This window comes from Bos indicus x Bos taurus, chromosome 5 (genome assembly GCF_003369695.1).
Source record: "Bos indicus x Bos taurus breed Angus x Brahman F1 hybrid chromosome 5, Bos_hybrid_MaternalHap_v2.0, whole genome shotgun sequence".
NCBI lineage: Eukaryota > Metazoa > Chordata > Mammalia > Artiodactyla > Bovidae > Bos > Bos indicus x Bos taurus.
In genome coordinates this window covers 109,540,813-109,552,595 of record NC_040080.1, presented here as the reverse complement: position 1 = coordinate 109,552,595, position 11,783 = coordinate 109,540,813, and the positions used below count along the sequence as shown (strand labels likewise).

General features: G+C 42.9%; 1 protein-coding gene across 4 annotated transcripts in view; it reads left to right on the top strand.

The window, feature by feature from the left end:
- The first annotated feature begins 8,032 nt into the window (after nucleotides 1-8,032).
- ACSS3 (acyl-CoA synthetase short chain family member 3) overlaps nucleotides 8,033-11,783 on the top strand; it is a 183,876-nt gene continuing 180,125 nt past the window's right edge. For 3 of the 4 annotated variants that reach the window (XM_027543267.1, XM_027543266.1, XM_027543265.1), the window contains exon 1: nucleotides 8,034-8,560. In XM_027543267.1, coding sequence (XP_027399068.1) covers nucleotides 8,253-8,560 — 308 coding nt within the window. In that variant the 5' untranslated portion in view covers nucleotides 8,034-8,252. Of the gene's footprint in view, nucleotides 8,561-11,783 lie in introns of all 4 variants that reach the window. The other variant, XM_027543268.1, reaches the window with a different exon arrangement.

Below are 11,783 nucleotides of genomic sequence, written 5' to 3'. Positions count from 1 at the left end.
GAGATCTAACCAGTCCATTCTAAAGGAGATCAGTCCTGGGTGTTCATTGGAAGGATGATGCTGAAGCTGAAACTCCAATATTCTGGTCATCTGATGTGAAGAATTGACTCCTTGGAAAAGACCGTGATGCTGGGAAAGATTGAAGGTGGGAGGAGAAGGGGACGACAGAGGACGAGACGGTTGGATGGCATCACTGACTCAATGGACATGAGTTTGAGTAAGCTCCGGGAATTGGTGATGGACAGGGAAGCCTGGTGTGCTACAGTCCATGGGGTTGCAAAGAGTTGGACATGATTGGGCAATTGAACTGAACTGAACTGATGGGATGGGGGAGCCTGGTGGGCTGCAGTCTATGGGGTCGCACATAGTCGGACACGACTGAAGCGACTTAGCAGCAGCAGCAGCAGAACTAATGGGACTGGGTTATATAAAAGATTGTGGGGTCTGTCTTGCTCTCTCTCTCTCTCTCTTTCTCTCACACCCACACATAGCACATCACTCAATCAATCCATCACTCAGTCACTTGTCAGGGGGAAGTCAGTTGTCATGTCTTCTGAGCAGCCCCATGAACTGAAGCTTCCTGGCAGCAGCCATGCTGGTGAGCATGAAGCTGATCCTCCTGCCCATTGAGATGGTCTTAGTCCTGAGCAAGATACCTCCTGGCTATCACTTCATTAGAGCCAGAACCACCCAGCTAACTAACTCATCCTGATTCCTGATCCACAGACGCTCACATGAGAGAATAAATGTCTGTTGTTTTAAGCTGCTCAGTTAGGGAATAATTTATTAAACAGCAATAGACAATAATATACTACTCATTTTCAAATGACTTCTAAGGGGAGCAGAATAGATCCCAAGTGAAAGTGACAGATCAATGCTAACAGCTTCAGACTCCTTACTATAGGTGGTGAGAAGCCATTGACAGATTTTAGGCCAGGGAGTGATAAAATTGATTCATGTTTTAGGATGATTACTTTTGCCTTAGTCATAGGGTTTTTCCATTCCATTTTGGGGTCCTTCCTCCACTATTGCTTTTTCATCTGCCTCTGAAGAACCTAACAGTATATGACACTTGCTGTGTTATTTTCCTGACTATACTATAAGCTACTCAGGATCAGAAATGGATCTATTAGTACCTCTTGGTCATTTATAAATAATTCTTGGTGCTCCTAGAACTCTGCTGAGCATTAGTAGGGAGAGGACTCAGTAAACACTTGCGAATTAATTGAGTGATAGGAGATGGTAGAGCCTGCAGAAAGGCAGTTGGGCTAGCAAGTGACTAGATTAGCTTGCTGAAGGAATGATGAAGGAATGGCCTTTAGAGATGTCAAAGGAGAAGAAAGGAGAAATCAGTCATTTCACACACAACACACACACACACTAATAGCTAGCTTTGCAGGTGCGATCACCTATTAAAAAGCTTAAATCTTTATACTGTCTCTTGGTGTTGTCACAGCAGAGATCAAAGGAAGAGAATTCTGGTGGCTGGAATAGTCTGGCAGAACCCAGCAATATTATTTGTAGTTCGTAGATATAAAACAATGCTACCAAAAAGTGATGAAAAGTAAAAATAGCAACAACAGTTGTCTTACTCTTTCAAAGCTTATGAGTTGGTTTATACTAGGCTAATAAAAGTTTCAATGGGAAGAAGCAGTATAATGTTATAAAGAAATAAACCCTGTATCATATCTACAAAAGTAAACAGATATAAAGAGACAAATTTTATATTCACACCAAGTTATAGGAGTATCTGGATTAAGCAAAAAAGCAAGTGTAATCAAGTAACAAAGAGAAGTCCACTGAAATCCTTGCTATACACAAAATATCTTCATTGGAGATTGTGAACACACCCTAGAACTCTAAATATTCAGTTATTTACTTTTTTAAAAGGTAGGGATTTGAATCAACAGGTAACACATACTAGTATCACAAGAATCAGCTAAACTCTTCTCATTCAGAATAATGGCTGGAAAAATGTCCAAATACTTTAAAACTGTCTTATGCATATAAATGAGATATCCGTTTTTACGATCTACTAAAAGTAATTTCTTTGTTTTCATATTTTCTTCCATTTTAAAATAGTACTTCATCTGAAATACTTGTGTTGTCTTTAAAACCTCAAAGTCATTACCCACTTCCTTGTTATGTAAGAGCAACTCTTGTTTTGGGCTTGTTTCATTTTCTGGTTTAACTTTGTATCTTCCAAATACACACACACACACACACACACACACGTGCACACACACACACACGTGCACACACATGCACACACAAACTGGGAACCTGAAGTAATGTTAGGCAATCAACTACATTTTACAAAAACTTTTATTATAAAGGATATTTCTTTTCCTTTTCATCATTTGTTCCCTGATAATGAGATCCTTTCTTGTATAAAGTTTTATTATTAATACAAAAATTGAGTAACAAGCAGTGGTTTTAGTTTAAGACAATAAAGTAGAAGCAATACTTTCTAAGGAATTACCTCTGAAAAAGAATTAAAATGATCTTTCAAGGATTTGGGGGATCTGATTAAAATATTAACCATTTTTATTCACAGCTCCACTGATGAGATTTTTCTCCCCCCCAACTGTAAATTGTTATACAGAGAAAAACAAACACAAACAAAACCCCCAAGAACTTGAAAAAAATGATTAGAAGTATTTGCCTAGGTTGTTCCTTTTCAGTTTTCTTCAAATAAAAGCAACTATATTTTTATTAACTTTTACTAACTAAAAATAAATTTTAAGATGTTTTATTGTTTACTTTAAAAAATCTTTAATTTTGTGTTGGGGTTAGCCGATTAACAAACAATATTGTGATAGTTAGTTTCAGGTGACCAGTGAAGGGACTCAGCCATATATATACATGTATCCATTCTCCCCCAGACTCCCCTCTCATCCAGGCTGCCCCACATAACATTGAACAGAGTTCCAAGTGCTATACAATAGACCCTTTTTGGTTATTTAAAAAGGATAATGTGGCACTAGTGGTAAAGAACCTGCTTGCCAACGCAGGAAACGTAAGAGATGGTGGTTTGGGTCGGAAAGATCCCTTGGAGGAGGACAAGGCAACCCACTTGGGTTTTCTTGCCTGAAGGAAGAATCCCCATGGACAGGAGAGTCTGGCAAGCTACAGTCCATGGGGTCTCAAAGAGTTGGACATGACTGAAGCAACTTAGCACTCATGCAACTGATAAGGAATGTCTTTAAAAAATAAAAATTAAGCTGGTTGATGAATCCCATACCTTATATTTGGTTGCTAGGATGAACTGAAGTTGTAGAGCTCTTCCCATCCACCGAAATATTATTTGTTTTAAAACAATTCTTTCATCTGCCTTTTCCTCCTTGACTTTACTGAAGTTACTGTGTGAGCAAAAAAGAAGAAAGTTTCAAAACAGGAGTCTATAATTACATTACTATTAGCTATTTCACTTCAGAAGTTTAAAAAATATTTACTGAGCTATGAAAACTAGCATATTTTCCAGAAATTCTTTACTAAATCAGAATTAATCTGCAGTGTTTCTGCAGGCTCAAATTTCAGCACAGTCTTTACCTGCTGCAGAAATAATTTATGCAAATACTTCCATGCCAAGTTTTCATAATATCCAGGAAATTTGATATATGAGGACATTCTTACTTTTGTCGGTAGTAAAAATCTTACTAGTTCCAATACACAAAGGTAGACATTTAACTCTAAACAAATTTATGTGAAAATTCTGTAGCCAGCAGAATACATGATCAGGGTAGTCTACACTTATTTTTAAACTGTGTACTTTTTCATTCCTTTTACTCTCTCTGTTAACAAAGGCCTGGATAGCCAAGGCTATGATTTTTCCAATAGTCATGTATGAATATGAATATGAGAGTTGAACCATAAGGAAGGCTGAGCACAGAAGAATTGATGCTTTCGAACTGTGGTGCAGCAGGACTCTTGATAGTCCCTTGGACAGCAAGATTAAACCAGACAATCCTAAAGGAAATCAACCCTGAATATTCATTGGAAGGACTGATGCTGAAGCTGAAGCTCCAATACTTTGGCCCCCTAATGTGCAAAGCTGACTCATCAGAAGAGACCCTGATGCTGGGAAAGAGTGAAGGCAAAAGGGGACAGGGGAGGCAGAAAATGAGATGGTTATATAGAATCACAGACTCAATGGACATGGGTTTGAACAAACACCAAGAGATACTAGAGGGGAGGGAAGCCTGGTATGCTACAGTCCATGGGGTTCCAAAGAGTCGGACAAGACTTAGCGACTGAATAACAACTCTAAAAGTTTAGCCTGTACTAAGAATGACTGATCAGAGGCTGTTATAATCCTAGGAAAAAGTTGTAGGATCCTGTATCTTTTTCCTCTTTTAATTCTAATTCTACTCTGTCATCCTAACTTTCAGCATCTTTTTCTTAGGCAGTAAGTGTTCCAACTCCACTTTCCTTCCTTTCTCTCATTCTTTCTCAAGCAGTCTTTCACACTTCTTTGATTCTCTATGCACTTTCCCTGCATGCCTCTTCATCATATGAAAGTTTCAGATAATCTTGATCTACTAATCTTTGCTCAAGGTGTTTAATATGTCATCTTGAATAGCATATTAAACATACCACTTATTGCCATACAATGAAATATTGTACTTATTACAAAAAGCTAGAATTTTAGAGGGCGTGAAAACTACGTTGCCCCCAAATTAGTTAAAAATATAATTTTGCTTTTTTTGAAGAAGTACAGAATGTACATGCATGCTTCAATTAAAATAATTTCTTACAAAAATTTCTGACTAAAATTTTAAGGGTGTTAGTGAAGTTGGAGATTTGAGGGATTTATTTTTTGGACTGAGTGTTGGTTTGCTAATGCCTAGGTGCTATGCAGTTTATACATATTTAAATTTTATAACAATCCTGTGAGATAAGGATTATCAGCCTCAAATAATGTTTGGTGTTAAAGGTGAAATGGTCTAACCTCAGGCAGATCTGCACACTACTTTCTAGCTTCCTCGGAGAAGGCAACGGCACCCTACTCCAGTACTCTTGCCTGGAAAATCCCATGGACGGAGCAGCCTGGTGGGCTGTAGTCCATGGGGTCGATAAGAGTCGGACACGACTGAGCGACTTCACTTTCGATTTTCACCTTCATGCATTGGAGAAGGAAATGGCAACCCACTCCAGTGTTCTTGCCTGGAGAATCCCAGGGACGGGGGAGCTTGGCTCAAGTTTCTAGTTTTATTGCTCACTCCAGTTCTCATCTCCACTACTCCTCCTGTGGACTGACCTTTACTTATGCTCTTCCCTTTTCTTGAAATGAAACTGGTAATCACAATCTATTTCAAAAAGTACTTAAACCAAAACAGCACAATGCAGGGTCCAGAAAAAACAGTTTAATCCAGCAGTGTGGGAGTCTAACTTTTCTTACACAATCTTTTAATCAGCCCTTTTGTTTTTCAGTCCTTAAACTTCATCCTGAACTTTCAGAGGAAGCCAGGGCCTCCTAATGCTGAAACATTTCAGGTTTCTGATAAGGAAATGCATTTTCTCCTTTCAGCTTCCCCCTGCCACCCTCCTGCCCCCTTAAATCATACACCATGAATTTAATTTCTTTCCATTGTCTCATTTGGCTTGTTGTCCTCTCCTGTTTTCTTCATTCTTACAGATTTTTACCACCACCATCACAGTCACCACCACAACCATCACTACTGTCCTTTCTTTTTTAGAAAGAAAAGGAAGATGAAGAAGAGGAATGGATGTGGGTAGTCACCTTGTTATATTTTGCTGGAAGTCTAAAATCTTTCTTCTTTTGAATCATTAGCCTGGTGTGAAAATTGTGGACTTTGGAGTCAGATTCCCCACCTTTTCCAAGTTGGGGCACAGAGAAAATGTATTTGCATTGTATGCTGGGGTAAGTGGCAACACTAACACGATAGGTCAGTGCACCTTGAATCACAGGAGTGCCAAGGTATCCACCACACTGCCTCAATGTGGTCAACATGGGGATTACAGTTCCTGTGTTGTAGCCACGCGTTCCGGGAAACAAGCTCACTCAGAAGGACAATGCAGATAGTGGAGTGCAGTTTATTACACCGGCGGGCCCAAGGCAGAGTCTCCTCTTAGCCAAGGACCCCAACCAGCATTTGTGAAAATCTTTTATACCCCATGTGTACGTATCTGAACCCACCACTCCAAATCCCTTGAGACTTACATAAGCCAAGGAAAATACAGTCCCAATAACCCCATCATTCATGTGCTATGTGCTCATGTGCTCAAACAGTCAAACAGTTAGCCAATAATCAATAAAGCCGAGGTTACACTCCAGTAGATACAGAAAAATTTATGGCCTGTCTGGAGGAAGGGGTGATTAGTGTATGGTTTCTCTTGGGCGATGAGTAAGCTAGATACGATCTTCAAGGTTCCCCTGTCTGGAGGGGGTCTTCTCCTTCTGTTGTTGTTTTCATAGGCACTAAACCCAGAGTTCAGAGTCCATTGGAAAGGTGGCTGAGCATGATCAGCATGAACAGGCCTAACATGGAGTTTCAGGCCCTATGAATTCTTTCTCACCTGCTTCTTAGTACTGGTTGGGAAATGCAGGAGCTAACATATCTGAAAGTGCCAGCACAATGTTGACACACAGTAGGAGCCAGCAGAGACCTCCTTGCTTCCTTTATATCCCCCTGAGTCAGTCTCAACTTACACAATGCAGGGGCCAACGTATTTGTTCATCAGATGACTAAGATGGACAGCACTGTAACACCACAGAGGATGATCTGGGGTCAGAGCATTCTGTAGACCAGAGAGCAGCATCCACAGCTGGGCAGAGGACAGGATGAGGCAGGAGGCTATCTGGCTTCCTGCCTCTGCACTGAAGGGCCTTTGCTTTTGGAAATCACTGGCCCTGAGGCCTTGGAAGAGTTGGCTGCAGGTGTTAAGGAAAAGTCTAGTGTCTTGTTTTTTAGATGAAAGGAAAGGGCTGAGGTGATTAAAGATATGTTCTTTGTTTTATTATATTTATCCCTGTTCTGTTTAACCTTTATTTTCACATTATTCTTTTCCTGCACAAAAAAAAATCTGTTTACAGCTTCTCAAGTTTACAATCTTCCTAGGGTCGGGGCATTCTTCATTTGTTATGTCGGATTTGGGCACACACATGTTTACAGTTAAAAGTGCAAATGCTGTCACACCAAACAGCATGTGGCATAATACAAGGCAAACGAGATAGACTCTGAATTTCACTAATGAGTTAGAAAAACAAAACCAAAAAAACCCAAACCCCAAACCAAACAGAATAGTGAGGAGTTTAAAGAATGTTAAGTCCACCAGACAGTAACTTACACCTCCTGCCTTTCTTTTTAAAGTTTCCTCAGCTTCCTCTTTTTTGATTCATCTTGACTTTGCTCTTCCTTTTGACTTAAATTTTTGTTTTGTTGGGTTTTTTTTGACTCATCAAAAAAACAACAAAAAACGGGCCAAAGAAACTCCGAAGAGGCAAATGGGAAGAGAGAGAAAGCAACAGGTCGTCCTGCTTTCTGCCGAGCTCGCGTGGGGGCTCTGAGCCCAAGGTCCCATCCCAAGGTTGGGGGTGGGGGGCTACCTTCCCTGCGGCCTGTCAGTCACCCCCACGAGGCTCTTTCCAATTCGGTTGGGCAACCTCCCTCTACTCCTCCTCTCTCAGCTGTCAGGAAATCCTGGAGCCGCCCTCGCCCCGGAGCCACTTGTTTTCTAAGTGACCAGGGATGGAGCTTTGTTTTCAAAAGAAGTAAATAAAAAAACTTGAGACTTCAGGGGCCCGAGGGCCGCAGAGTTCGGCTCGGCCGACGGCTCCCGCCCCCCGGGGGGAGGCGGCTCTTCCCGCCGGTTCTCGGAGACCGACCCCGAGCAGCTGCACGCTACTTGTTTGCTGGAAAACAGGGGGGGGCTGGGCCGGCGGTCCTCGCTTTAGGGGCTCTCCAGTGTCGGGGCGGGGGCGCCCCTCCCGGCGGGGTCGCGGGGCTGCGGACGCGCCGGGTTTCTCTCCAGGACCCCACACCCCTCCCCGACTCCGCGCCCCCTCTCCAGCTTCCCCCCGCCGCTCCAGGTCGGTTTTTCCCGGCGACTCTGGTGGTGCCTTCCAAAGTCCCAGGGCCCTGGGCACACCTCGGGGTTTTCTCCCGCCCCCCGCCTGCTCTCCTTGGGGCCCCAGGAAGTCGCGAGCGCCCCACGGGTGGTGCGTTCCGGGCGGCGCGCGGCGGAGCCTGCAAGGAGTTGGGGAGGAAGGGGCGACCCCGCCGGCAGCTATGAAGCCGTCTTGGCTGCAGTGTCGCAAAGTCACCGGCGCGGGGGGCCTCGGCGGGTCCCTGCCCGCGTCCTCTCCCGCGCGCGGAGCCGGCCCGGCCCGCCGGGCGTACGTGGCCCCCGGCCCGCGGGGCGCTCTCGGGGGCCGGGGCTGCAGGGCGCTGTCCTCGGGCGGCGGCGAGTACAAGACCCACTTCGCGGCCTCGGTGACCGACCCCGAGAGGTTCTGGGGCAAAGCCGCGGAGCAGATCAGCTGGTACAAGCCCTGGACCAAGACGCTGGAGAACAGACATTCGCCTTTCACCAGTTGGTGAGTGACTTTGCGCCCACCCCCATCTCTTTTGGGCGTCCAGGCTCGACGTCCCCTGCATCGGAACCTGGAGTTCTTTTGGGAAAGAGAGTGAGACTGGAGGTGTGATCACACCTTTTAAATCCGTGTTTAATTTCAACTTCATAAGTCAAGCTCTCTTGCCTTGTCTTGAGGGATTCGGTTACCTAGGGTGAGAGCCCTGGTTCCTGTAGACCAGAAATTTACCTGTATGGCCAGGCTCTGCTTAGCTGAGCAAGAGCCAGCCCCCGAGAGACACACAGTCTGGAAGGGTAAGCAACCATGGAAACAGGTGCAAGCAGAGTGATGAACTAAGGGTTTCTAAGTATCCTCAGGCTGTGGGGAGGAAGAGAGTTGGTGAAAGACTTCAGTAAGATCACACCTAAATAGAGATTGGAAAAATGGATATATCCTCTCAAAGTTCACAAGGCTTCAGTTATTAAAGTCCAGGAGGTGGAACACAGGTTGAAATTTGACTGTTGATGTGGCTGCGAATAATTGTGTTGGTGGGAAAGGGGACTGGTGAGTCAGGGGTTGGTTTGGGAAAGGATTTATGCATCACGCCAAGTAGCTGGGATCGGGTCCACAGCCCTATCCTGTATATGAAGCTGCATATACAGGATAGGGCTGTATAGAGAGACCTATTCTCTCTGCATAGAGAGAATAGGTAATATACCTGCCTAGGAGGTGCTAGAAATCATGGTAGGAATAAAGGTGCTTTTTTCTTTTTCTTTTAGAGTTATGATTGTAAGTAGTTATAAACATTGTTTTTGTGTTACAACAAACAAAAGATACATTTGTCGAATAAATGCCAAACTTGTCAGATTCTTAAGGGTGAATCACACAGGAGGACTCGAGTTATGGCTGCTCTTTGGGCCATGTGCCTAGCCCTTAAGAATGTGGTTGCTTTCCTCAGGCAGCCCCGAGGGAGAGATGTTTTCTCTAAAAAATTCTGCAAAGCACTGCAGTGAGGTTTCCCACTGCCATTTCCAAGTCCCCAGCAGTGAAATGGGAGAATGACATGGTCAGGTTTGCATTTGATGAATGTGTTCTTGTTGGGAGTAGGAATCTGGAAGGGAGAATGACCTCTCGACCAGAGACTGTTCTCTGTCACCAACATGCTCTGTCCCCTCATGATTGTTTGGAGCTATTTACATGGTTTTACCTTTAGAGTCTAGCACGTTTCCCCATCCAGTTCAAGTTTTCCAGTAGTGTTTGATTGATCCTCTCTTATGTACCCATCAGCGAATCAAGCATGTGGCATGCATGTGGCAAGGGGCACGGGGAGGTGTCATGATGGTTAACAGCCTGTTCTCTGGGGCCAGAATTTTGTGTTTGAGTTCTGGCTTTTATAGTTACTGGCTGTGTGTTCATAGGCAAGTTGCTTAATCGCTCTGTTCTTCAGTTTTGTCATATATAAATGTGTAACTAGTAAGATTAATTTAGTAAAGGATTAAGACCAAGTCTTAAAAGAAATAGACCCTATAAATGTTAGAGTAAGAATAGCTATCTTTGCACTCTCATTCCACAATTATTTAAGAGCAGGAAATTTCTAGATCTGAGAAGATCAAAACACTGAGATTATTGTCTCACCTGAGAATGTGTTCTCAAAGTTCTGTGTCCATATATCTGTCAAAAAGTATGGAACTGAAATTATTTATGTGACCACCATCCCATAAAACTGTGCAGAAAACTCAAGAAATCACTGGGACACTCCACATCAAAACCAATGAGGGCCAGACCTAAGGTAGTGGCAGTGGCACTACCTCTAGAACAGGTCTCTAGAGGATTAATTGAAGTTGGGGAGGGCTCAAGGGAGTACAGAGAATGTGGAACTCAAAATGTCCATCAAATCGACCTTTAAGATCTGGAGATTTTCCCTCTATGTTTTTTCTCTTCTTAATTTCTAGTTGCTTGCCTGAATTTTTAAAAATTGTAGGCATAAAATGTCTACTTTTAAAGAGGTTTTTGGCCAAAGGGTCTTTGTATGTATTTTATTTTATTTTTTTAAATTTTATTTTATTTTTAAACTTTACTTAATTGTATTAGTTTTTCCAAATATCAAAATGAATCCGCCACAGGTATACATGTGTTCCCCATCCTGAACCCTCTTCCCTCCTCCCTCCCCATACCATCCCTCTGGGTCGTCCCAGTGCACTAGCCCCAAGCATCCAGTATCAGTACATTGTAGGTCACAGTATTTGATAATATTGTATCCAAATTCTTCATCTTTGTACTCTTGGAATCACGTGGCTGTACCTGTTTTATAGCAGCCCAACAGATCAAAGTGAATAACAGATAAGTCTTTGAGTCTGTATTTGTTTTAGCAGTGTGATTCAATCTTACTGAGGAGTTTGGTTGGCAGAGCAGAGTTGGAGAGGCAGGTAGACATAGGAGACCATCCATCCAATCGGAAACTCCATTCAAAAAATGGTTTCAATCTGAATCCTATTTGGAGTTATTCTTCGTTGGTTAACATTTTTCTGCAAAGGTAAACTCAAGGTCAGGGCAAATGTTCACCCGCCCCCCTTTATACCCCTATATTCTAGGGCAGAACAGACACATGAATTTAAAAAGTGATAGGTAACAGGATACATGGACTTAATGATTTTTGATTCTGCATGTCTTGGGAGGTGGCAAGTGGATACAGGCACAATTTGATATGAAGGTGCTTTACTTACTTTTTGAAGCTGGGATCTGGGGAAGGGAGCTGTTGACCACCAATCCTTAAGTAAAATGAGGAAGGCTGCTACAGCTAGCTGTTCTCTTCGAGGTGGAGCTGACAGAGGTGTGTAGTCAAGATTGCTGAAGCCCCATGGTTTCCCAGAAGTTGGATGGATTCTTCCTCATTATACGCTTATCTGTTTATTTTTTGTGGAAGCAAACTCCCCTCTGAATCTACAGGCCTACCAAAAGCCCCAACACATAAATAGTAATGCATATTAGGTTTCACAGTGACATAAACTACTCAATAGTAGTTTACACATGCAGTAGTATGAGCATGGAATCGAAGTCTTTGAGGGTGATACTTTAGGGACCTTCCATTGTAGTGAATAGCCCTGTAGAATAGATTTCTGTATTCTCTGTAATCTCTGAGATCTTTGAAAAACAAATTCCATGTAGGTGCTTTAGGAACATGTGAAGAATTACCTTTCCTCATAGTTTGTTGGTTCATTCACATTGTTGACACCTAGCTTTGGGGAGA